Source organism: Plecotus auritus, assembly GCF_963455305.1.
Source record: "Plecotus auritus genome assembly, chromosome: X".
In the NCBI taxonomy this organism is placed as follows: Eukaryota; Metazoa; Chordata; class Mammalia; order Chiroptera; family Vespertilionidae; genus Plecotus; species Plecotus auritus.
Window position 1 is genome coordinate 128945494 of NC_137784.1, and position 25903 is coordinate 128971396.

General features: G+C 41.2%; 1 protein-coding gene and 1 pseudogene across 7 annotated transcripts in view; both read left to right on the forward strand.

The window, feature by feature from the left end:
- MTM1 (myotubularin 1) overlaps nucleotides 1-25903 on the forward strand; it is a 109874-nt gene that overhangs the window by 46452 nt on the left and 37519 nt on the right. For all 6 annotated transcript variants that reach the window (XM_080652190.1, XM_080652192.1, XM_080652191.1 and 3 more), the window contains 2 exons: nucleotides 3163-3273; nucleotides 7572-7673. In XM_080652190.1, the coding sequence (XP_080508316.1) occupies nucleotides 3163-3273; nucleotides 7572-7673 (213 nt within the window). The remainder of the gene's footprint in view (nucleotides 1-3162; nucleotides 3274-7571; nucleotides 7674-25903) is intronic.
- Nucleotides 24459-25332, forward strand: LOC308239372 (MKI67 FHA domain-interacting nucleolar phosphoprotein-like; annotated as a pseudogene). The gene has a single exon. The product of its transcript is annotated as an MKI67 FHA domain-interacting nucleolar phosphoprotein-like (transcript).

The window sequence follows — 25903 nt, forward strand, 5'->3', positions numbered from 1 at the left end:
CACTAAATTTATCGGCGGTTTCTAGAAAATTCTTGAATAACCTTATAATCGTGGTTTTGAACTCTATATCCAGTAGTTTGCTTTCCTCCATTTCTTTCATTTGTGACCTGTTTTTTTGTCTCTGCAGTTTGGCTGATTTCCTGTGTTAATAGAGTGGCTTTGTGTGCTAGGTGTCCTATAGGGCCCAGTGGCTCAGCCTCCCCAGTTACCTGAGGTGGACACTCTTGGTGCACCCCTTTGTGGGCTGTGTGTACAGTCTTGTTGTAGTTAAGCCTTGATTGTTGTTGGTATCACTGGAAGGAATGACCTCCAGGCCAATTGGTTGAGGATCAGCTGTGTCTACGATGGGAGAACTTCTGTGCTGGAGATAGCCTTATGAGGCAAGACTTGCTTCAGTGGGGCTTTGGTGCTCACTGAGTCTGCCCCCTGAGTGTGTCCCTTATGGATCTGAGGAGTTGTAATCTGGATGGTTCCACTCTGACCACTGGATACACTGGCTCTTGGATCTCCAAGGAGGTGCTAATTTAGCCTCTGCCTGAGGCCACCCAGCAGGAGGTATGGAGAGATCTGCAGATTCCTCTTCTTTGATTGGGGTTTGGAGGTGCCCAGATGAGGCCCAGCTGTGAAGCAATGCAAGCTGCTGTGGGGCCTTGGGCCTTCTTTTGGATGTTCTGGGTCTCTCTGACTCAGCTGCAGTTTGATAGGTAAGTTTAGATTTCAAAGGGCCAGGCCATTCATATGCAAAAGCCTCTGCGCACAGCTTGGATGGGGCAGTCTCAGGAGGAGCAAACAGCAATGGCTTCCCGTCAGCCCTGCCCTAAGAGGCCCCCGGGTCTCAGTGTCCCTTGGTAATCACTGCATGCACCTCTGAGAGAAAGCTGCCCTTGAGTTCCGCCCGCTGCCAGACAGTCCAGTTTCTCCCTGTATGAGTCTGGGTCCCCAGAGTCTCGCCCAGAGCTGGAGTTCAGAGCAGTGGGGAGCTTGTGTCTACTTTGGCTTGAAAAAGCCAGCCGCGTTCTCAGTTGCCAGCCCTCTCTGCGCACGTGCCTCCGTACCTCTGCCTTCCACACCTCTGCCTTCTGCACCTCCTCTGAGTCTCAGTGTGCTTTTCTCTTTCCTTCTAGTTGTAGAATTTCCACCCTGCCAGTCTTCCTGTGGTTCTGGATGATGTCCGTTTTGTTTTTTAGTTGTAGTTTTGAAGTTGTTGTGCGAGGCAGCAAGTTCAGGTGTTTACCTAAGCCGCCATCTTGGTTTCTCTCACATCAGTTTTTCATGCCCTCATTTTTTGTATATGTTTGCATTCAATTCTGTCACTTTTAGTGCCAGTTATAAATTTATGTAATTGTCATCAACAGTCAAGATATAAACCATCTCCCTCATTCTACCCCTTTATAGCCACACTCTCCTTACCCTCATCCCCTGACAACCACTTCTCTCCTCTTTGTCTCTACAATTTTGTCATCTCAAGAATGTTATAAATGGAATTATACAGCACATGACCTTTGGAGATTGGCTTTATTCACTTAGCACAATGCCCTTAAGATTCTTCCAGGTGTCGCATGTATCCACAGTACATTCATCTTTGTAGCTAAGTAGCATTCCATAGCATGAATGCACCACAGTCTTATTCTTTTTGAATTTCTGGAATACCCATGAACTATATTTTATGAAGAAATGCTTAATTTTTTATTTTGTGTTTTAAGGAGAATGATTTAAAGTAAGAGAAAAAACATAATTTTTATTTGTACCCCTGAAAAGACATCTTTTAAAAAACAAAAATTTAATAAGCACCTTTAAATTTTTTTTATTATCAAAGCCATCTAACACAGCATTAAAGAAAATATTAGATTTTAAAAATTGTGTAGCCCTTCCCATCTTTGTACATATGAATATGTATTTTACATTGTTTTAGTCACAGTGTATTTTGTATGCTTCTTTTTTCTATTTAAACTTATTTTTTCCATGTACATAATTATTTTAGTAGCTGCATACTAATTCAATTGAGTTGACTAAATGTAATTTTCTACACCCTGATGTTCACCTCTGGCTCCCTTGAGCATCTTTATGCATACAGCTTTTCCTCTGGTGTGCCATAGCTGTAATATAAGTTCTTAGAAGTACAGTTGTGGAGTCAAAGTGTAGGACCATTTTTATGGCTCCTTTGATGTGTGTTCCGAGACCTCATCTTGAATTTCATCCCTTCCTCAAGGGTTGAGATTTTCTAAGCAAGTTCCTGAAGGTTTTTAAAGCCTTGATTGCCACATCCAGGAACAGGATACTTCACCTACATCAGAATGGTTGTGAGGATAAAATGAGATGATGCATGTCAAGCCCCTGTTGCAGTACCTGGCACAGACAAGGAATTCTGTATACGGTAGCTGCTGTTACCTTGTTGCAAGGATTGTAGAATAACTTCGCTAACGTGCTTTTGTCATGCCAGCAGTCTTATGGAACCTTTGCAGCCAGCATTGGATAGAAAATGATGGAGAAGCATTGCTATACATTCAGGTCCTTCCGCTTTGGGAAATGCACTCATGCCTAAGATAGGCACAACTTCTAGGTGTTTGTTTTCTAGTGGGGGAAAACAGACATTGAAGTTCATGCTAACAAGATAGAGTGAAGCAAGTGGTGTAACAGCAATCTAAATCAAATGTTGTAGAACTTCAGAGTAGGAAGTGGTCAATACTATGTGATCTAATTAGAAAGGAAGACTTCACGAGAGGTGATGCATGCTGAGCCTAGTTTGAAGCCACGGGAAGAATTTTGGTAGTTGGGAAAGATAGATCATCCTAGGCAAAGGGAACACCGTGCACAAAGTACATAGGCCTGAATGTAGATGAAATATTTGAAGAACAATAAAGGTGTTCACTTTAGTTGGTGCACAGAATGACATGGGATAGAAGCCTGCAAAGACAGGCTGGAAGCAGCATCATGGGCCCTTGAATTGTATACCTAGGAGTTTAATCTTCATTGTGGAGGCAATGCAGAATGGCACATTTGGGGGATGCATTTTGGTTGTATAACTGATTATTTTAATGCTTGCTCTTTCATGTGTAGTCTATATCATACTTTATTTATAAAAAAATGGTTGTTTTAAATTTGTTTTTGATGTTTTAATTATACTGACAGAAATATTGACATTTATCTTTTTGTCCATTACAGGATTCTGCTCTAATACTTGATGTTCCTTTGGGAGTGATCTCAAGAATTGAAAAAATGGGAGGCGCCACAAGTAGAGGAGAAAATTCCTATGGTCTAGATATTACTTGTAAAGTAAGAGATACAGTACTTTCTTACGTGAAAAAAAAGGCACATTAGTGTTGAATGATAAGTAAAAGTTAATGTGGGTTAAAAAAAAATCAGAGACCTTTGTTCTTCCTTTCCAAAACCAACTGGGGGAATAGTCCTATAAAAGTGACCTGCTGTTGCCACCAAGTGTGAGGACTGAACTGGTCATTTTGTTAGCTTGACTGAGTAGGAAGAAACTTTATAAGTAAAATTTCACACTTTTTAGTTTTTCCAGGTCTGTTCCTAGTGTCCCTTCATGTGATGTTCTACCAGCTAGATACCTTCACACTGTGAAAGAAAGGAGAAATACAAGAGATTTTGCTCTCTGTTAACAGGATATGTTCTCACCTCTAACAACCGCTCTAACTTTTTCATAAATAGTTTTGAAAGGTAGTAGCCTAACATTTTGTTTTGGCATGGTTAGTGGCCAAGATTTAATGATAATAAAATTTAATCAGTTATAATAGTAATCATCTATTGAGCATCCATGTCACTCCAAACTCATGCTAGGTGGTTTGCATTCAATCCTCAGGGCAAACCTCTGAGATGGACAGTGGTGTCCCCATTTTATAGACAGGGAACCTAAGGATAAGAGTTTGGTAACTTAGCTAAGATTACCCAACAAATGGCAAAGTAAGGATCCAAATATAGTGATATAATCATTTTGCAAAGAACAAAATAAACTCTTTGGCAAGAAACTTGTTTCAAGGTATTATCAGAAGACCACACTTTGTAGAAGAATGCCCAATCCTAGAAGGAGCTAGAAGGCTTTGGACACCATCTGCCCCAGTGGATCTTACACCTAGATATGCATCAGGGTAACCTGAAAAACCACTTTAAAAATGTTGATCTTTGGATTCTACCCCAAATCCTACTTTTAGGCTTTGTGGGCCAATAGCATCTCCGTCATATGTACACCTCTGTGTTTTGTTTTTTAACCCTTTTAAAATATAAAAAGCATTCTTAGCTTGAAGACCATACAAAGACTCACCTGGGCTGAAGTTTGGTGACTCCTGAGAAGTCCAAGTCCTTTATTCTATGGATGCGGAAATGAGGCCCCTGCTAAGTGGAATTACTTACCTGGGGTTGTCTAAGGAGCTGGTGGAAGAGCCAGAATGAAAACCTAAGTCTCCTTTTCCTAGTCTCATTCACTGTGGCTTCTTAAAACCAATCTCCCATAGTTTGGTTTGGATTATGAACACAGTAGAGTTTTTTGTCTTTGATTTATAAACGATGAAGACTAGTACAGCCTATCAGAAACAAAGAATTATGGCATTTTTATACTTGAACTAAAATTCTCCATCACTCCCCACTTTGTCTTTCTTGTTTTTGTTTTAATGCCTCATCTATGATCCCAGATACATACCCTTTGAGGCCTAGAAATATGGGGATTTACTTTTAAGGAAAATTTTTGCATTTTGTGTAAAAGGATCCATGGGAGTAGAGTGTTATATTATAGTACTCAAGGGAAATGGGATTGCTATTTTGATGATTTTGAAATGACTTTTATTCTAATAGAGTTTTTAACAAATCCTATTTGTTGCCTTTTCAATAGGAAAAACTTGTATTGACTATTATTCACCCAAAATTAATAAGAGAAAGCACATTTTTACCCTTTGACTGTTTATTGTAAGAACAAAAGGCTAGGAACACTTCACCAGGCATAATTCTCAAGTGTTAAACATATACTTTGAATGATTATAAAGTCAATGTTTATTAATATTCAATTTATTAAATGAGTTATCAGCTGTTAAAGTAGTATGTACACATTTTGGGGGGCATACCCTATATTTCTTGGAATTAGAATTAAGCTCAAAGACAGTGGCCAAGAACAATGTTGTAGCACAACCTTTTAACTCAGTTATCTTCCTGGAAACACCAATGCCATGAGAATCAAGTTCCATTTTTGCGGTAATACCTGAAGTTATTAAAGGGGATCTGCAGCAGTAGGATAAAAACTCACCCTGCTGCCTCTCATAGGCCAGCTGACATCTGTAGTCAGTAACCATCATACAACTGTGTTTCTCTACTGAAGCAAGTAGTCACAACCCCTACATATTTGGTTTTACCAGCTCTGAATATGGGGATTTCTGTTTGCGTGTAGCAGCTTTCACATGGTAGATATACGTCCCAATGGATGTTGTTTAGCAACAGAAGCAAAGATGGCTCTGAATGTGTGAATTATGACCCCCCCCCCCCCCGAGGTTGTATAGCCCCTGCTAACAACTTGGAGCCTTAAAAAAAAACACAAAGCCAAACCATATCACCAAAAAGCCTTCTGTCTTCTTGTACACCTCATTCTCATTTACTCAGTTTAAAGACAATGTGCTATTTTGAAGTCAGCAGTGATGGTGTTATTTCTTTAGAAATGCATTCTAGAAATGACACCTCAATAGATCAGCGCTTCAGTGTTGTTGCAAAAAGGATGTGTTTACTTCCACTCATTTATTATAATGAGGCTTATTGCATCCCCATGTGACCCAGTTGTTAAAGAGGCTGAGGGTCAGACTACCACATTATTATGCCACAAGGCTCTTTCCAAGGTGTGTTTCCCTATTGAGGCAGACTCTAAAGGAGCCAACTGGAACTTAACAGTATATGCACATATTTCTCTTATAAATGTGGTGATCTGCCTTCTGTTAGTCATTTTCCACTTCAGTTTTCTTGTTGGCAAGATGATATAATAATTCTTCCTGTCCTTTAATTACATCTGCATAAGATGGCAAAAATAAGTCACTTGAATCACTTTTGCTTTGGCACATTGAAAGTAGTTGCTGGAATTACTGATAGATCAGAATAAATATTTATCCAGAAATGGTCTAATTTCTTGCTGAGTGGTTAAGAGAATGATGCTGCCCAGTTATCATCTGACCCAAGGCTGTTAGGAAGAAAGTTCCTCACAGCTCTTTGAGCCCTGAGACTTCTTATGATATACTTGTATCTCAGGGCATACTCTTTAAAAGCATATCATCTTATTGAAATGAGTTGTTTTCCTTCTGCTTGACTAGTGTTTGGCATCATGAGCCAACAACTAATATTGCCGTTTTCTTGGAATATGTTGTGAATCAGTTTTTGGATTTTATTCAGTTACATGTTTTTAAAAACGAAAGCACAGAATCCTGGAGCTGCCAAGGCCCAGTAGATGCTATCTGTGTACAGAATAATCTATCATGGGTTATTCATTAGAGGTCTTAAGAGTCTGGTTCTTTATACTTCCTTTGCTGTCATTCACATGTTGGATTATATATGGCAAGCCCTTTGCTGGTCCTTCACATTGAAGACTTAGGAAGCTTTAAAAGTGCTCTTGAGATAATAAATTAAAAACACTTTGAAAAATATGAAGCTTGTGACATCCAAAAGGGCAGGGACTGGATCTGTCTCACTCATGCGTATCTGTATCCCCAGAGTCCAGCATAGTGCCTATTTCTGGTTGAAAGTGAATGCAGGATACAATAGAATATTCTTAGTGCCATGATTGATTTAAGAGACAACCTAAAAACTCCAGCTTTAAAAATAAGATAGAATGTTATTTTGCTGTATAATATAAATTGATACTTACGGGAGCTTATTCTGTTTAGATTTGGTTTAAAGGAAGGTTTTCCTGCTTATTAAAGAGATATGTAATAGAAGCTATCCTTAAAATATAGTTTGATCATTAATTTTTAGTTCCTGCAAGTATAGTCACTCCTAATATGGGGCAATATAGAACGCTGTGGTTATATAGAACTCTATAAAAGTAAAATTGTATAGCAAAAATGTATCACATTACTTGTATGAGAGTTTCAAATGCCAATCATTTCCTAATTTTTAAAAATAAGACTTTAAAAACATAAAGAGTGAGGGAAAGAGCTTCTGTATTTAAATGACATGTTTGACAGTTTTGAGATTATATTTGATAGCAAACATACATTTGAAAAGTTCTATGAATAAAATACAGTTTTATATTTAAAAATATCCCAGAAACCAGTTAAAGTAGACAGACACAGTAGATGATATGCAAGGGAAGGTTTGATGTGTTTTTTTATAAAATGAATTTTAGTTCTGTCTTCTCTTTAGCACTAGTTGCTTTGATTTTACATTCATGATTACAATGGGAATATTTTCTGGGGTTCTTAAACTAGATATTTCAAAATATCATACAAAGCAAAGTAATTTTCTTTGTAATCTAGATAAATTTCCATTTCAGGTAAGTGAATCTTCTACTCCTTAGTTGAATACAAGATTTTTAGCTAACAAATATGGCTTTATTTGAACTCTGATATGTCAAATTTCCTGCCCCTTAGGACATGAGAAACCTAAGGTTCGCATTGAAACAAGAAGGCCACAGCAGAAGAGATATGTTTGAGATCCTCACGAGATACGCCTTTCCTCTGGCCCATAGTCTGGTAAATTCCAGGGTTTTCAGCGTCGAAAGGTTCTTGGGTGTCTCCTCTTTCATATACTGTCTGTGCTGCACTTCCCCGTGTGATGTGTATGTGAAGGTATTTCTTAAACATGATTGAGCCATTCCCAGAGGTAGACAGCCTGTGCGGGATGGTTCATCCCAGGTGACTGCATTGCGGGCCTGGAGGTGGATTAGAACTCCGAGTGAGCCTGGGAGCTTGACCTGGAGCAAATTATGCTCTCCCATCCCTGAGCATGCTCTGGGTCTTGGCCAGCCCTCTGTAACAGGCATGAAGCTGTGAAGTGGGCCATGGTGGCCATGTGATGTGCCACACTGTGAAGTCACGTCCCAAAGGTCTTTTTCCTCAACTTGGGAGCTAAGAATGGATGCATGTCAGGCTTTGGTGGTACCAGTTGTAAATGGGAACAAGTCCTCTGAGACTACATGTCATTTAAGCAAACCCACTTCTAAAATTCAGATACATTGTACAGGTAGTGCAGGCAGTTGCTGAATAAGGCAGGCTCTTTTTTTTTAATTAAAAAAATTTAAAGTTGACATAATTGCAGCTGTCCCCCTGTAGGGATGACTGGATAAAGAAGGTGACGTGATTAGCTAAAGAACGATATGCATACCCCATGGACACAGACAGTAGTTCAGTGCAGACTTTTTTTTTAAGGAGTGGCACTTTAAATGTCATTTGATAGCATTTAGTGTATATTTGGCAGGACAGACTTAAGTGTGTGTTTACTTACAATCTATGACTTCATCTAAAACAAGATTCAGGATGTGTATACCTAGAACTTTTCCTTTCTATTCACTAAACTGAATAATCTAATTTTGTTTTTACACATGACTGAAATAAAGCTTCCCATGCATCTTGCCCTTAAAACAATTTTGTATTCTGCCTTGGTCTTGCTGTTTCTTTTCTTTTTTTCTTTTTCTTTTTTTGTCATTCTTTGCTTGCATATTGTTACCTCTCTCCTCTTTTGCTTGGTGCTAAACAAACTTGGAGGCAAACACCTCCTAAGGGGTAAACAAGGAAATAATTTTTTAAAAATGAAATACACACACACATACACACATATATATGTGATCAATATATTGTCAGCTAGACTGAATGTAATGAAAGAGATCATTAAATAGAAGAGCTACTTTGTAATGTAGCTCTTCTTCCTATGGCTTTTAGTTAATTAATTTATTTGCAATAAATGTATAAGATTTTTTTCTAGTGAGAAAAAGGCTTCTCTCTTCCCAGATTTCATCAGCAGTTGTTTCAGTCAAAGGAAATTCATGGTTGATAAAAAGGACAATTACATAAAGACTGTAGAAATCTAGAAGGATAGGAAGTACTCATCATGAGTCATGTTTTGATTATAGATTCAAATGTAATGCTTAAAACAAATGCAGTGATATAGAGTTCAATACATTTTCAGCCTTTTCTCAGTTTTTTATTAAATATGTGACTTAAAAGATATTTCAATATTAAATATTTTTAACTATTAGGATAAAAAAGTTTTATGGGACCACATATTTGAAATTATTATGAAGGTGAGAATGTAAGTCTAATCTATGAAAATTCAGTTAGGAAAAGTGTTCTGGGTTTTACATATCTGGCCCTAAATTATCAGAAATTTAAAGAATGGCTCACATAAGTTTGAAGAAACTGAGGCCCCAGCCCATCTATAAGATCCTGCTCTATTATTCACCCACTTTTTCTGGCATCTTCTGCCTCTTTTAGGGTTTAATCCTCTTCAAATGTCAAGTATTGGCCCAGCTTTCCCCTAAACTACTGTGCCATCTCTCACTTCAATTTAGTCTTCTGGAAAGAATAGTCTGTCTTTATTTCCAGTTCATTCATTCCTCCAACCCATTCCAGTATCCAGCTTTATTGGAGGTACCTTCTTGGAACTCATGGCCTTTTACTGGCCAAATATAGTGCCTCACTTCAGTCTTAATTCTGTTTTCTCTCCCCCAGGCATTCAACCATTTTGACCACCCTCTTGCAAGTTTTGGTTTCTGTGTTCCTCTACCATCTTGACTACTCCTTCCCAGTACCCACTGCTTCTATCTTTTCCTTAAAAGTAAAAATCTCATCAGTGGTCCCCTGTCAGCCCTCTTCTTATGTTACTTTCTTTGCCTTAATGGTTTCATTTAGTGTCTCATAGCTTATGCTGCCAAAGCTGTATGGGTGATTTCTAAATCTAGCCCTGACATTGGCCTTGAGTGAATCTAACAAGCCTAACTCTCAAGCATCTTCCTTTGGAAGTCCATGAGGATCACAAGCTCGTCACCTCCCTATCCTCTTTGCAGTTTGCCAGACCTGCTTTTGATCCTACATGTCCGTCAATTTAGATGATTCTCAGTTGTTAGGTTCGAGAACTTGAAGTCAACTTTTCTATTCTTCCCCTGTCTTGCCTCTCATACCCACATCAGTTCCAAATCCCTATAGGTTCTACTTATTAGTAACTCTCAAATATTTTTTTTCCATTTCTACTTATGCTTCCTAATTTATGTCATGCTTCCCAACGGGCTTTCCTTCTTTTAGTTTCTTCTTCTTTCAATTTATCTTCTACAGTGCTGCCAGTTTTTTTAAAAAAAAAAAAACCACATATTTTTATTGATTTCAGAAAGGAAGGGAGAGGGAGAAAGAGATAGAAACATCAATGATGAGAGAGAATCATTGATTGGCTGCCCCACACTGGGGATCGAGCCTACAACCTGGGCATGTGCCCTGACTGGGGATTGAACCATGGCCTCCTTGCTCATAGCCTGGTGCTCAATCACTGAGTCACGCTGGCCTGGCAATGCTGCCAGTTTTGATCATGTCGCTCTGTGTCCAACTCTCCACAAAACAAACTTCTCAGTGACTTCCCATGGCTTATACCTACACTCCAACCATGTGGGACCACACTATACTCTTCTGGCATACATAGAACTTTCTGGACTTGGAGCCTTTGGTTTTCTATCCTCTTCTCCTGCAGTCCTCTTGTCTCTTTAAAGCCCACCCTCCAAAATCTTGCTCAATCCCAGGTCCTTTTTCCAAGTCATGTGCATTCACCTGATGGGAGTTAATCTCACCATCTCACTTATTAAACTTGGCAGGTCCTTCTATCACAGCACTTAATCTCAGTTTGCCTTATATAATAATTATGTAGTAATTGCCCATCCTCCCTGCTATACTGTGAGCTTATTAAGGCAGGGATCAGCCTTTTTTATTTCTCTAATCTCAGCATGATGACTTCTGCATGGGAGTTGTATAATGATGGATTTTTTTTATTAATCTTGGGTTTAATAGAAAATGAAGGGGAAATCTATTATAGGGAAACAAATTGAATGGATTTCTGGATGTTGCTGTTATTGGAATGGTTCACAGAGAGTTTGATTTCTCAAGTCCTGATACTTTGCCTTTTTAAAAATTTGTTCCAGGAATCTACTTCTTCCTTTAGGCAATTAATAAAGTGACAAACTGGAGAAAAATGTGAACTGAATTGCTCATTCAAAATTTTGGGAAATTAACTTCTCTGAGTTCTAACCACTAAAAGTCATTTTTAAAAAGTTAGACTGGACACCAAAACAATACAAAGTACAGATAAAAACAGACCAGCTACTGACACGGCTTTTGGAATATCAGACCCTGCTATTCAAGTCAACATGTGTAACTGTTTCACAAATCAAGTTCATTTCAAAGTACTATTTTGGGTAGTGTTGGGGAGCAATGATGGCAGGTGAGGATAAATGTACTACAGAATGAATGATACCTAGTACCATTCAGGGATGTGGTATGACAAGCATATGTGGCCTCAATATAGGACAGTGTACATTTGGTGCTGTAAGAGAAATGCAGAGGAAGTCCATTGAGAAGTTTCAGGATGAAGACAGCACATCCAACCCAGATTGAAAAAGACTGCATGGAATTGATAGGCATTTGGGTTGGGCCTTGAAAGATGGTTATCACTTTCAGTGGGTGAGGATGGTGGGAGAAGTAGAATTTAAAGCAGATGTAATCCCCTGACTCTTAATGTAGCAGAGGGAAAGCTAGAAGTGTTGCAAAGTGTTTGAGGGTAGCCAGTGAAGTTTGGCTGGAGTGTGGGGAAGAGGGAAAAATCTGAGGTCATCCAGTGGATATCCTTGGTAGGGTAAGGAGTTTGTACTCTGGGAAGTAGCAGAGACCACTGAAGGTTTTCAGATAAATATTAGAACTGAATACAACATCATGAAGAGTAAATAGAGAAGAGAGCTCCTGAAGCCAGGAAGGGAAGTCAGAGAGCCAAGCAAGAGGTCCACAGTGCTGAACTAGGACACTGGTGGTCTGAAGATGACATTTGTGTGCAAATTCTCAGTGTTGTTTCTCATTTCACTGCCCATCTGAAAACTTTTATCTAGACCAGTGGTCGCCAACCAGTGGTCCATGGACCACTGGTGGTCTGTGAAGTCTGAAAGATTGGCGACCGCTGATCTAGACCCCACCCTGCAGGTTCTACTCTCATCTCTCTAACCATTCGCATTCACTTGGCTGGCTCCTTCACTCCCTACAAGCTGCAGAGAGTCAAAGACAGTGAAGTTTAAGGTGATGATCATGGGTGTGAGATGCTGTGGATGGTCAAGGAGAGGAGAGGATCTGGAAGAGTCCTTCAGATTTGATGATTGCAAGCTCTCTGGGGACCGGATTCCTTAACTGAACTGCTTGAGATTGGGACCTTTCTTTCTTTGTATCCCCAGTGCCTAGTACAGTGCCTGGCATACATTTGTTGAACGTTTTTGAATCCAGGAAGATGATCTGAGTGGAGGAGACAGAAGACAGTTTGTAGGGGTTGAAAGAGAGAGTATGGCCCAGCTGGCATGGCTCAGTGATTGAGCATCAACTTATGAACCAGGAGGTCATGGTTCGATTCCCGGTCAAGGAACATGCCCGGGTTGCAAGCTTGATCCCAGTGTAGGGCGTGCAGGAGGCAGCTGATCGATGATTCTCTCTCATGGATGTTTCTATCTCCCTCTCTCTCTACCTTCCTCTCTGAAATAAATAAAAAATAAAATTTTAAAAATAAATAAATGAAAATAAAGAGAGAGTAGATAGTTTTTTAAAAAGTAATGGTAGCCGAAACCGGTTTGGCTCAGTGGATAGAGCGTCAGCCTGCGGACTGAAAGGTCCCAGGTTCGATTCCGGTCAAGGGCACGTGCCTTGGTTGCGGGCACATCCCCAGTGGGAGGTGTGCAGGAGGCAGCTGATCGATGTCTCTCTCATCGATGTTTCTAACTCTCTATCCCTCTCCCTTCCTCTCTGTGAAATATCAATAAAATATATTTTAAAAAAAAAAAAAGTAATGGTAGCAGCCATGTTGAGGGAAGGTGTTTTCCTTAGAGTCTGAGAGAGGTGAATGAATATATTTGTGGACACATCTTTTTAAGGCAACAGAGAGAAGGGATCCTTTCTTGAGCTGTATCCTGGGGAAGGCAGAGGGGGATGGGATTAAGCCCAGTTTGTAGGGCAGTTTTGGAAAGAAGGGACAATTGTTCCTCTGAGACAGGAGGGAAAGGAAAGTTTCCAAACTGCCACAGTGGGGAATGCGAGAGTTTGCCAAAAAGGGATTTCCTGGAAGCGTAATCTAAGCCTGATTGCACTGAACAATACAAAAGGCCCTGCTTGAAAAAATATCACTTTGTTGATATCATTGAAACTGTTCAATCAGCTGCAGATTATCTCAGTGACTTTTATTGGTATTTGAAGTCAGAAGTAAACTTGCTGTTGTATGCATGCAATAGTATCTGGAGGCCAAGAGAGGTGGGTTCCAAATCCAGCCGTCGGGTGAGTAGTGTCTGAGTGGGCTTTTTTCTTTCAGACCACTCCTTTGGCTCTCTCTTGCCTCCTGCCCCATTAGTATTTTCACCACTCAGTGTATTCATGTTGGGATTTAAACTTTTAATTTAACTTGAGCAGCTTAGCCACACAGAATCGACCCCATTAACTTGATTGTTTTTGTATTATGTCAATCCAGTAAGACGTGAAAATTGTTTAGATAACATTTTCTATTGCAGCTAAAGAATGTATTTTGTATTATGTCAATCCAGTAAGATGTGAAAATTGTTTAGATAACATTTTCTATTGCAGCTAAAGAATGTATTTTCTTGTTTTATTTTGGCTTTGCTTTTTAAGATGCATTGTAACTCAATACTAGTTCTGGGTAAATTTGTATGATAAGAAATGTGGCAATGCTTCTGATACTATGGTAATTTTTTTAATGGTAGGAGCAGAAATTGGGTATGTAGGAACAGAGCCTGATAGTGCTACAGAAAAATAAAAGTCTGATTGTTGGGGTGGTATGTTCAATACCAGAGTTTCTCCTTTATTGATTTACTAGAGGCCTTCTGCATGAAATTAGTGCATGGGTGTGGTCCCTAGGCCTGGCGGATGATTGAAGCGCGAGCTTCTGGTGTGGAAGGGCAGATCCTAGCTGACCTCTGGGCCCTGGGCAGCCCCTGGGCCCCCGGGCCCCCGCGCGCCCCCCCTCCACCTGAGTCACTGTGCCCGAGTCTCCACGCGTAGATGTGGTGAGCGTGGCCAGATGCCGTAGGCCAGGACGCAGCGTGGGCCTCTGGGCCGCCCAGCAGCGCTGCATGGAAGCTGGGCAGGCAGCGCGCTCTCTCCTGGCTGGCCTCACAGACCAGATCCTGCACAAACCCACAGGGAGCCCGGCTAGCCCCTGCGGTCCCAGTGCCTGCGGCCGGGCTCACCGGGAAAAGGCCGCGTGCGTGTGGGGTGGGCTCCTCACGGGCACCCAGCACATGAGCGCGGGGGGGGGGGGGGGGGGGGGGGGTGTTCCCCTGATGTGCGAGCCCTGGCATTCCAGGGAAGGGTAGCAGGCGGAGTTAGAACGAGCTCCGCGGACACTCTGCATTCTCACCACACCTCTGTCCCCATTACCCCCGCCCCCAGGTAGCTGGCGAGAGGTCGCAGCTCCCTGCCCAGGCGCCATGGGAGGTTGGTTGCTGCCCCCTGGTGGTCAGTGCACTTCATAGTGAGCGGTCAAACTCCTGGTTGAACGACTGCCTGAGGGGACGTTTTGCATATTAGGCTTTTATTAAATAGGATTGTTTGCTCATTTTTTACTCAGTCAAAGGTAATATAAATATTGGATGAGTTTTTTCTTTTTTAAAAACTGCGAATGCCAACCTATTATTGAATTATGAAGTTAATTTACTAGATTAAAACCAGCATTTTAAATGGAATAGAAGAGAAAATACTAGGAGCATAATACATAATATGGATAAATATGGTTTCTTGAAATGTTTCTGTCAGCGATCTGTGTATATGTATGTCTGGGTCATGGTGTAAAGTGCATGGCTCTCAATCATATTCTAGAAATTTGAAAAGCAGTTTTAGCTAATGGTAGAATGTGTAGAATAAAATGTACTTTAAGTTAATTTAGGCATTAATAAAGTCACTTAAATTGATCTTTACAGCTATAGGCATGCATGGAATTTCTTGAATTTTGTCTAGGTAGAGGGCTTGAATTTATGACTGAACTCATGGGACAGAGACTCACATAAAGGAAGTGTAGGGCTAGAAGAAATGGAACCTAAGACCCGGCTGCCAGGCTCTCAGCAGCTACTGATGAGAGAGGCCCAATGAGGTGACCTGTCTGCAGAGCCCTTTTGGTGTGTGGTTCTGAACACATGCCATGGAGTCCAGCAGCCTGTGTCTGAATTTGGCTCAGTCATTTACATAATTGGTGACATTGAAAGTCACGTAATATTTATGTGCTTTAGTGTTCTCGTCTGCAATGGGGATAACAGTCTCAACCCCATAGGGTTTTTGTCAGGATTAAATGTAAAATGCTTATAATAATGCCTGGCATGCAGTAAGTGTCCAGAAATGTCAGCTGTTCTGTTATTGGCACACCATTTCCCCAGAGGGTACAAAGAATAAAGGATAATTACCCCAACACAGTTATTAAAAAAGATTTTTAAAAGTGATTTTTAGAGAGAAACATCAATGTGAGAGTGAAACATTGATCAGTTACCTCCTGCATACCCCCAACCAGGGATCGAACCTGCAACCTGGGCATGTTCCCTGACAAGCAACCTCTCAGTGCACAGGACGATGCTCAACCAACTGAGCCACATTGGCCAGGGCCCCAACACACTTTTTTCCAAGAATATTAATAAAGTAATTATGATCATATGTGAGATACTTGAAGCCCTTTAAAAGAAAGATTCTGTATAGCTAAAGATAAGTATTTTTATTAATAAACTAGAGGCCTGGTGCATGAAATTCATGCACTCAGGGGGGTGGGGAGAGTCCCTCAGTCCAGCCTGCACCCTCTCACAGTCCGGGAGCCCTCGGGGATGTCCGACTGATGGCTTAGGCCTGCTCCCCGTGGGACATCCTTAGCGCTGCTGCGGAGGCAGGAGAGGCTCCTGCCATCACGGCTGTGCTCACCAGCCATGAGCCCGGCTTCTGGCCAAGCAGCGCTCCCCCTCTGGGAGCGCACTGACCACCAGAGGGCAGCTCCTGCACTGAGCATCTTCCCCCTGATGGTCAGTGTGCATCATAGCGACTGGTCATTCTGCCGTTCAGTCGATTTGCATATTAGCCTCTTATTATATAGGATCATTGGCTGTACCTTGATAAAGGATTGATTGAAAGTCTTAAATTTCAGAGTATTAAATCCAGAAAACATTTTAACTACAAATGTGAAACATGGGCAGCAGTAATATGTGATAAACAGAATCCTTCAGAAATAGTTTTTCATTTTTTTAAATGTCCACTTTGATCCTACACAGAGCTACTGCTTTTAGGGTAACACGGCTCATTGAGTTTGTATTTCTGTACTTCCCACTTTTCTGTGCCATTCTAGATTAAGCTCTTGGCATCACACTATTTCCTACTTGTTGTTATTCTATGAGCAGTCATATAGTTGCAAAGTTTTTTGGTGTGTGTGTGTGTGTGTGTGTGTGTGTGTGTGTGAATTTGACCTTAGTATGAGCAGTAGAATTGGCACAGGAGAGAAGACTCCTCTCTGGCTCTGATTTCTAGAGAGAAGCAGCTGAGTTACAAGACCTATTCTGTGGAGACTAGCAGCCTTCCATGACTAGTGGCATAGTGCTTTTTGAGTGTATGCAGAGGTTGATAGCAGATCTTCGAAACGGCAACATCTTTGAGATTAGGGCCCATCTGCATTTGCAGGTGGTAGTTACTGCTGCCTTTGGTTTTCATAGTCTTTGCTGTTTATTTCTTTTGGCCTAGCATTGATGAACCACATCAAACCCTGTCGTATGGCTTAAGTACTGTACCATTTCTATCTTTTGTCTTCTCTTGATGTACCCCACTTGTGATTGCTTATAAAAATAATCACATAAAATTTCTAAAGTGTGTTATGGGGAGTGCATCTTTTTTGATCATTTGAATGAGAGAGATAAGTGATCCCACAAATAGAGAATAAAGAACACAGGGTACTTTTCCCTGTGACCTCACTTTTTAGTTCAGAAATGGGGACATTTTTACAAATTGCTTTGAGATTTCAAATCAGACTGAAATGTAGTGGGTTCTTACTTTCTAGGCCAATTACAGAATTAATAGATAAAAGTAAATAGTTTATTTTTCAGGTGGGAATTGAAATAAAAAGCAACATTGCGCGCGCGCGCACACACACACACACACACACACACACACACAGCTGATTTTTAGCTTAGATGTAGCCTTGGGAGTGAAGTATGTCTTAGTTCTCTATTTTCTTTATAGCCAGGACATTTTCTTCTTGAATAAACAGTAATCTTGGCTAATTGAGGGTCTAATCATACTACTAAATCTCTTCCCTTCCTGTCTCCTGTGAGACTTGGCTCTCTTCTTTTCATCTCTTTCCTCACTGTCCTCTCCTGCCCAGCCTTTGGATGTGCTCAGTTTTTCTCCCCACTCCCCCACCTCCTGGAACAGTGGTCCCAGCTGGGCCACCCCCTACATTGCCATCCAAGTTCAGAAGCAGGACATTTACTGCTTGCCTACAAATCCTCAGCAGCCACTCACTTCAGAACTCATTGTCCCACTTTACACCCTCCCACTCTTTTGAAAGGTAAAAGCCAATGAGCTTCTCTTGCTCTCTGCATTCCTGTTTGCAGTAAGTGCTTGGCTTCTGAGTATTTATTCCTCCCTAGCCAGCTCATTAGTGCATTTTATAAAAATAGGTTTCTGTTTTATCCAGCATTTTTAGATGTTTTCAGCAGAAGTCTCAGGGTATCTAGACTGTCATGCTTCTAGACACCTTTCCCTGTGGCTTCTGATACCTGAGTCTCCTGGCCCGCCTACATCTCTAGCTTCTTTTCTTATTTATTAATTTTTTTTATTAATTAAGGTATTACATATGTGTCCTTATCCCCCCCCATTACCGCCCACCCCCCCACTCATGCCCTCACCCCCCTGTTGTATGTCCATTGGTTAGGCTTATATGCATGCATACAAGTCCTTTGTTTGATCTCTCCCCCTTACCCCCACCCTCCCCTACCTTCCCTCTGAGGTTTGACGGTCTGATTGATGTTTCTGTCTCTGGATCTGTTTTTGTTCTTCAGTTTATGTTGTTCATTATATTCCATAAATGAGTGAGATCATGTGGTCTTTATCTTTCTCTGACTGGCTTATTTCACTTAGCATAATGCTCTCCAGTTCCATCCATGCTGTTGCAAATGGTAAGAGTTCCTTCTTTTTTATCACAGCGTAGTATTCCATTGTGTAGATGTACCACAGTTTTTTAAATCCCTTTGCTTCCTTCTGCTCTCTGTGGGTTTTCTATAAAAGTCCATTCTTCCCCTCCTTATTGTCCTATATACCACTTGGCAATCTTTCTTATTTTCCTGTCTATCAGCATTGCCTTTCTGAGCATGACTTTCCAATTCATAACTTTACATTTCCCTTTTTTAATAAATCTTTATTGTTCAGATTATTACAATTGTTCCTCTTTTTCCCCCATAGTTCCCCTCCACCTGGTTCCCACCCCACCCTCTGCCCTTACACCCCCCACTGTCTTCATCCATAGGTGTATGATTTTTGTCCAGTCTCTTCCTGCACCCCCACACCCCTTTCCCCCCAAAGATTGTCAGTCCACTCCCTTTCTATGCCCCTGATTCTATTATATTCACCAGTTTATTCTGTTCATCAGATATTTTATTCACTTAATTTTTAGATTCACTTGTTGATAGATATGTATTTGTTGTTCATAATTTTTAAATTTACCCTTTTTTTCTTCTTCCTCTTCTTAAAGAATACCTTTCAGCATTTCATATAATACTGGTTTGGCAGTGATAGACTCCTTTAGCTTTTTCTTGTCTGTGAAGCTCATTATCTGACCTTCAATTCTGAATGATAGCTTTGCTGGGTAGAGTAATCTTGGTTGTAGGTTCTTGCTATTCATCACTTTGAATATTTCTTGCCACTCCCGTCTGGCCTGCATAGTTTCTGTTGAGAAATCAGCTGACAGTCATATGGGTACTCCCTTGTAGGTAACTAACTGTTTTTCTCTTGCTGCTTTTAATATTCTCTCTTTGTCTTTTGCTCTTGACATTTTAATTATGGTGAATCTTGGTATGGTCCTCTTTGGATTCCTTTTGTTTGGGGTTCTCTGCGCTTCCTGGACTTGTAAGTCTATTTCTTTCACCAGGTGAGGGAGGTTTTCTGTCATTATTTCTTCATATAGGTTTTCAATTTCTTGCTCTCTCACTTCTTCTGGCACCCCCATAATTCGGATGTTGGTATGCTTGAAGTTGTCCCAGAGGCTCCTTACACTATCTTCAAATTTTTGGATTCTTTTTTCTTTTTGCTTTTCCGGTTGTGTGTTCTTTGCTTCTTTGTATTTCAAATCTTTGACTTGATTCTTGCGATCCTCTAGTCTGCTGTTGGATTTCTGTATATTATTCCTTATTTCAGTCAGTGTATGCTTAATTTCTAGTTGGTCCTTTTTCATATCCTCAAAGGTCTCACTAAATTTATTGGTGGTTTCTAGAAAATTCTTGAATAATCTTATTGCCTTGGTTTTGAACTCTATATCCAGTAGTTTGCTTTCCTCCATTTCTTTCATTTGTGACCTGTTTCTTTGTCTCCGCATTTTGGCTGATACCCTGTGTTAATAGAGTGGCTTTGTGTGCTAGGTGTCCTATAGGGCCCAGTGGCTCAGCCTCCCCAGTTACCTGAGGTGGACACTCTTGGTGCACCCCTTTGTGGTCTGTGTGAACAGTCTTGTTGTAGTTATGCCTTGATTGTTGTTTGTATCACTGGAAGGAATTGACCTCCAGGCCAATTGACTGTGAGGATCAGCTGTGTCTACGATGGGAGAACTTCTGTGCTGGAGATACACTTATGAGGCAAGACTTGCTTCAGTGGGGCTTTGGTGCTCACTGAGTCTGCCCCCTGAGTGTGTCCCTTATGGATCTGAGGAGCTTTAATCTGGATAGTCCCACTCTGACCACTGGGTACACTGGCTCTTGGATCTCCAAGGAGGTGCTAATTTAGCCTCTGCCTGAGGCCACCCAGCAGGAGCTACTGAGAGATCTGCAGATTCCTCTTCTTTGTTTGGGGTTTGGAGGTCCCTAGATGAGGCCCAGCTGTGAAGCAATGCAAGCTGCTTGGGGCCTTGGGCCTTCTTTTGGATGTTCTGGGTCTCTCTGACTCAGCTGCAGTTTGATAGGTAAGTTTAGATTTTAAAGGACCAGGCCATTCATATGCAAAAGCCTTTGCACACAGCTTGGGTGGGGCGGGGTCTCAGGGCGGAGCAAACAGCAATGGCTTCCCATCAGCCTTTCCCTAAGAGGCCCCCGGGTCTCAGTTTCCCTTGGTAATCACTGCAAGCACCTCTGAGAGAAAGCCACCCTCGAGTTCTGCCTGATGCCAGACAGTCCAGTTTCTCCCCGTATGAGTCTGGGTCCCCAAAGTCTTGCCCGGGACTGGAGTTCAGAGCAGTCCGGAGCTTGTGTCTCCCTCCCGATTGAAAAAGACAGCCGTGTCCTCAGTTGCCAACCCATTCCACGCGCGCACCTCCGTACCTCTGCACTTTACTTCCACACCTCCTCTGAGCCTCAGTGTGGTTTTCTCTTTCCTTCTAGTTGTAGAATTTCCACTCAGCCAGCCTTCCTGTGGTTCTGGATGATGTCCGTTTTGTCTTTTAGTTGTAATTTTGAAGTGGTTGTGCGAGGCAGCAAGTTCAGGTGTTTACCTATGCCGCCATCTTGGTTTCTCCTACATTTCCCTTTAACTACTATATAACTTCAGCTGATATCTAAATGTTTGATTAAATTAGCCTGTCATCTTTCCCCCAAACTACTCTCCTGCTCCCAGTTTCTCTAATGTTATCTCCTCCTTTTCCCCCTTCTTCTTGCTCCTCATTCTCCAAAATCAAGGTCATTGGAAGATTTTCCTTTTCATTAACAATATCTGGGGAATTCTTCTTCCCCAGACTTAGTTCAGATTTTCCTCTTTCTTCTTCTAAGCTGTTGGAATAGTGCTCTAACTTGTTTACCTACCTCAGTTCTATCTCTTCTCTAATCCACCCCACACATGCCTTCTGTCAAACTAATCTCTCTGGGATGCCGCTCTAATGGTCTCATTCCCTTGCCCCTGAAACATCAGTGGTTCCTGCCTCACTGTCAGTGTAAATGCAAACCTCTGTCTCATTCACAATGTGGCCCCACCTCTCAACAGTCTGCATTTTTTCTACCCCTCCTATTCTCTGGTGAAGAGAATGAAGTGTTTGCTGATGGTCACATATAGTGTCTTGAGTCTGGCTCCCATTTGTGCCTTTTTGTCATCATCATTGTTATCATGTCCAAAGTCACCTTATCCTTCCATGGTAGCACAAATGCCATAAATGTCACTCCAGGCACATCTGTCCAAGTAAACTTGGCCTTCTCTAAAGCCCTATAGGGCTTTATCTATACCACTCATGGCATTTACCACTTTCCTCCTTACATGATCAATAGTTGTTCCCTCCTCATCACTCTCCTTTGAAGAATTTTTTACTCCTTAAAGACAGTGGCATTGTCTTACTCATCATTTTCTCCAGTGATACCTTATTTATAGTAAGGCCTTAGTGTTTGTCGAATGAATATACTAATGTCAATAGAGTGAATGAATGGGAACCAGCAGCAATCAAGTTATCAATAAGAATATTCTGTCTAGAAAGGCCATTTATTCAATAAGCATTTACTTTAAATTTTTAAAAATAGATAATGTATGCCTATGATGGAAATTTCAGGAAGTATAAACAGGTGTTGTTATAGACTGAATGTTTGTGTTCACTCCCCCCAAATCATATGTTGGTCCCCTAATCCCCAGGTTCAGTGATTCACTAGGAGAACTCATAGGACTCAGCATGTAGTCGTACTCACAAGTGTGATTTATTTGTAGCAAAAGGAAAAGTCACATGGGGTGAAGTCTGAGGGGAACCAGGCATGAGCTTCCAGAGTCCTCTCCCAGTGGAGTCTCGCAGGATACACTTAATTACCTGAGCAACGAGTTGTAACAACACTCAGTACCCAGGGTTTTCATTGGGGGCTGTTCACGTAGACACCCTCTGCCTAGTGCATACCAATATTTCAGACTCTCGGAAAGAAAGCAGGGGTTCAGCAAAAAATACAGTTCAGGTACCATAAATCACTCTTAGCAGTTAGGGAATGTTGAGAACTCTCCCAAAACCCAGTTTTCCACATGCCAGCCAAGAGTCAACCATGCAAGCAGGACTTAAGGAGAGCAGTCTCAGACCTGCTAGGTTAACTCTTTCCTGAACACTTTCTTTTGTAGCTTCTGAGTTTTATATCCAAGTTAGGAAGGTTTTCCTTGCTCAGAGTTATCAAAGAATTCCTCTAATACTTTCATTTCTTATTTAAAATGTAAATGTTTGATCAACTTGGAATTTACTTGGGGTTACTGCATAAGGTATGGATTTAACTCTTTTGTACCCTGTTGTTGTCATATCATTTGTTGACTAATTTACTGATTTAAAATATCACCTTTGTCACATAATAAATTCTTCTGCATATTTGTGTAGGCCTGGGGAGCTGAAACTACATGTCCCCAAGGAGCACAGTTTTCCTAGATGACATGGACAGACAGATGTATACAACATAGATTCATACATGCAGGGTGTCAGAGGAGCAAAAAGTATGGTTGGTATTGAAGGCTTCCTGGAGGAGGCAAATTCTGAAAGATGAGTAGGAGAATAGGCCAGGAAAAAAATGGACATAACAAATTGCAGAAACAGTATGTGCAAATGCAAAGAGGCCAGACACAGGCTGGACCTGCATATAAGTTGGTGTCTGGGGTTGGTGTGCATGTAAGTGTAGCAAAAAGAGATGGTGCTGGAATGGAAGGCTGGGTGAAAATTTGCAAAACCTAACATGCCACACCAAGAAATTTTGATTTTTATCTGAAGATGTAGGGAGCCATTACCATGTTTTAAGCAGAAAAGTGACATGATTTGATTTCTATTTCAAAAACATTACATGGGCTGCAGCATGCAGAGTGGATAGAAGGGGGCAGGAGAATATTTCTGAAGATGGTTGTTAGTCACCTAAGTGTGTGATGATTAGGACTTGAAATGGGGCAATGGAAAGGGACAGAAAAGAATAGAGTTGAGAAAGATCTAGAAGGTCAGACCAGTAGAATTTGTTGATTGAAGTCATTTGAAAGCACTGAAGGAAATGGGATGATAGGGAAGATTCCAACCTTGATAACCAGGTTGATGGTGGGGCCAGTGGTTGAGATGTGGAATATGGAAGGGGAGTACTAAAAGAGGAAGAGGTGGTGAGTTCCATTTTGGATATGCTGTCACATATCCATCTAGGGGACAACTAATTATAGATATAGGTATCTAGAAGGCTGGTATCTACAAAGATGTGGAATTCTGGCTTGGGGAGAGCTGCATTTGGTTGGCCTGGATGTGATCATTGGCATTTTCATAAATGTGGCCAGAATTACCTGGCGAGAAAATTAGAGTAGAAAGAGAGAGGTACATCGGGCAAACCCTGAGAAATGTCAGCCTGAAATGATTATGATTGTGATAGGTGGTAAGGAATGCTATTTTTCCAAAATGGTTTCAAATGACATTTCAAATGTACTTTTGTGGTCCTTTCCTGAATAAATGAATATATATATATATATATATATGTATGAAGGTAGTGGTGACCCAGGAATATTAAACCATTGTCCCCAGGGAAAGTGGTAGAAATAGGACGAGGATAATTATTTATGCAAACAAAGTATAAATGATAATTTATGTTCTAGTTGAGTTTGACCTATGAGACTTGTCCATTTTGGGGATATAATTACTTTTTATGCAATTATATGAATTAACTTACAGAGTCAAATCATGTGAAATAGGCTGAAATCACTATCCAGCATGAAGATGTTACTTAGAATTATAATCTTTGTTAAGTTTTAGTACTTCCTATGATTCTTCCTTAAAATTTTTGGTATTTCCTTCAACTTTAATGAAAGCTTTTTTCCTTATATAAAGATAGTCTTATTTTTCAAGTATAATGTAAAAGATGAAAATGAGGTAATTTTTACCTTGCTACACCCTTACATGGTACATTGAAGCTTTCTATAAAGACAGATGTCTTCAATTTCAGAAATCAAATTAGAAAAAAATTCTCACTTAAATTCCTGTTCAAAGATTGCAAAATTCTATCAGGAGAGAAGTAGTTAGTGAGTGGTCCCCTGAATTTTTAAGGCCAGGTATTCAGAGTTGCTGTTTATTTTTTGCATAAAAAAGGGTCTGCTCTGGAGCTCTGTGGCTCGGATGCTGTCAGCATGGTGGTCTTCGCAGGCCCAGCCCAGCCGCTCCTGTCCCTGAACCCACAGGAGGATGCCTAGTTTCACAAGGAGATAGCTCAGGCCCACCAGAGCTCAACTAAGAAACAGAATCAAGAAAAAGGAAAACTTACTCCTGGAGTAATTTATGTGGGCCACCTACCTCCAGCACTTTACGAAACCCAGATCCAAGCATATTTCTCTCAGTTTGGCACTATTAAGAGATTCAGGCTGTCCAGAAGTAAAAAGACTGGAAATAGCAGAGGCTATGCCTTCATGGAATCTGAATCTGAAAATGTTGCCAAGGTAGTTGCTAAAACAATGAACAGCTACCTTTTTGGTGAAAGACTCTTGAAGTGGCATTTTATGTCACCTGAGAAAGTACACGAGGAAGTTTTTAGAGAGTGGCATCTTCCATTTAAGAATCCGTCTTATCCAGCAGTGAAACGGTATAATCAGAACCAGACACTTCTTGAAAAGCTGCGGATGGAGGAGCGATTTAAAAAGAAAGAAAAAATTACTCAGGAAGAGACTAACTAAGAAGGGAATTAATTATGATTTTCCTTCATTGATTTTACATAAAAAGGAGAAAAGCAATGCTTCAAACACCGACCTTCAGAAATCCACAAATAGACGGGCATTACCTAAGAAGAAGAAGAAGGCTTCAGCCACCCCTAAAACTCCTGAGGAGACTGTGGTTAGCCAGGGCCCCACACCACTTTGTACACCAACATTTTTAGATAAATGAAAATCTGAAGTGGCTGAAATTAATGATGATGAAGATAATGAAATAGTTTTCAAACAGCCCTTCTCTGGCATAAAAGAACAAACACAAGAGACTGAAACACCTACCCAGTCAAGGAAAAAAAGATGAGAATAACTAGAGGCCCGGTGCATGAAAATTCATGCACTGGGGGGGGGGGGGTGTCCCTCAGCCCTGCCTGCCCCCTCTCACAGTACGGGAGCCTTCAGGGGCAGGAGGCGACCCAGCGATCAGGGGAAGGCGACGCCCCCATCACACCTCTGCTGCTGCCACTGCCAGCAGTACAAGCCTTGGCTGGCCCTGGTTACCTGAGCCTCGGGCAGCCCTGGGTGGCTGGGCAGCTGCCATCCAAGGCTTTCCTATGTCTCGGGCTGGCCCTGGGTGGCTGGGTGGCTGAGGGGACTGGGGGACTCCGGAGGCAGGCATCCCAGCGGGACTGAGGGGACTGGGAGCCGCCATCTTGTGGCTATGGGCGCCGCCATCTTTGAGGGCATTGCAGTCAATTAGCATATTCCCTCCTTATTGGCTGTGGGTGCCACCATCTTTGCGACAGCATGAGGGTCAATTAGCATATTCCCTCTTTATTAGATAGGATATTTCTTCTGGAAAATGTGATTTTATTATGAGGGCTGTGTACAGGAAGAAACACTTTTGGTTCGAGTCAATAATAAGAGGAATTGCT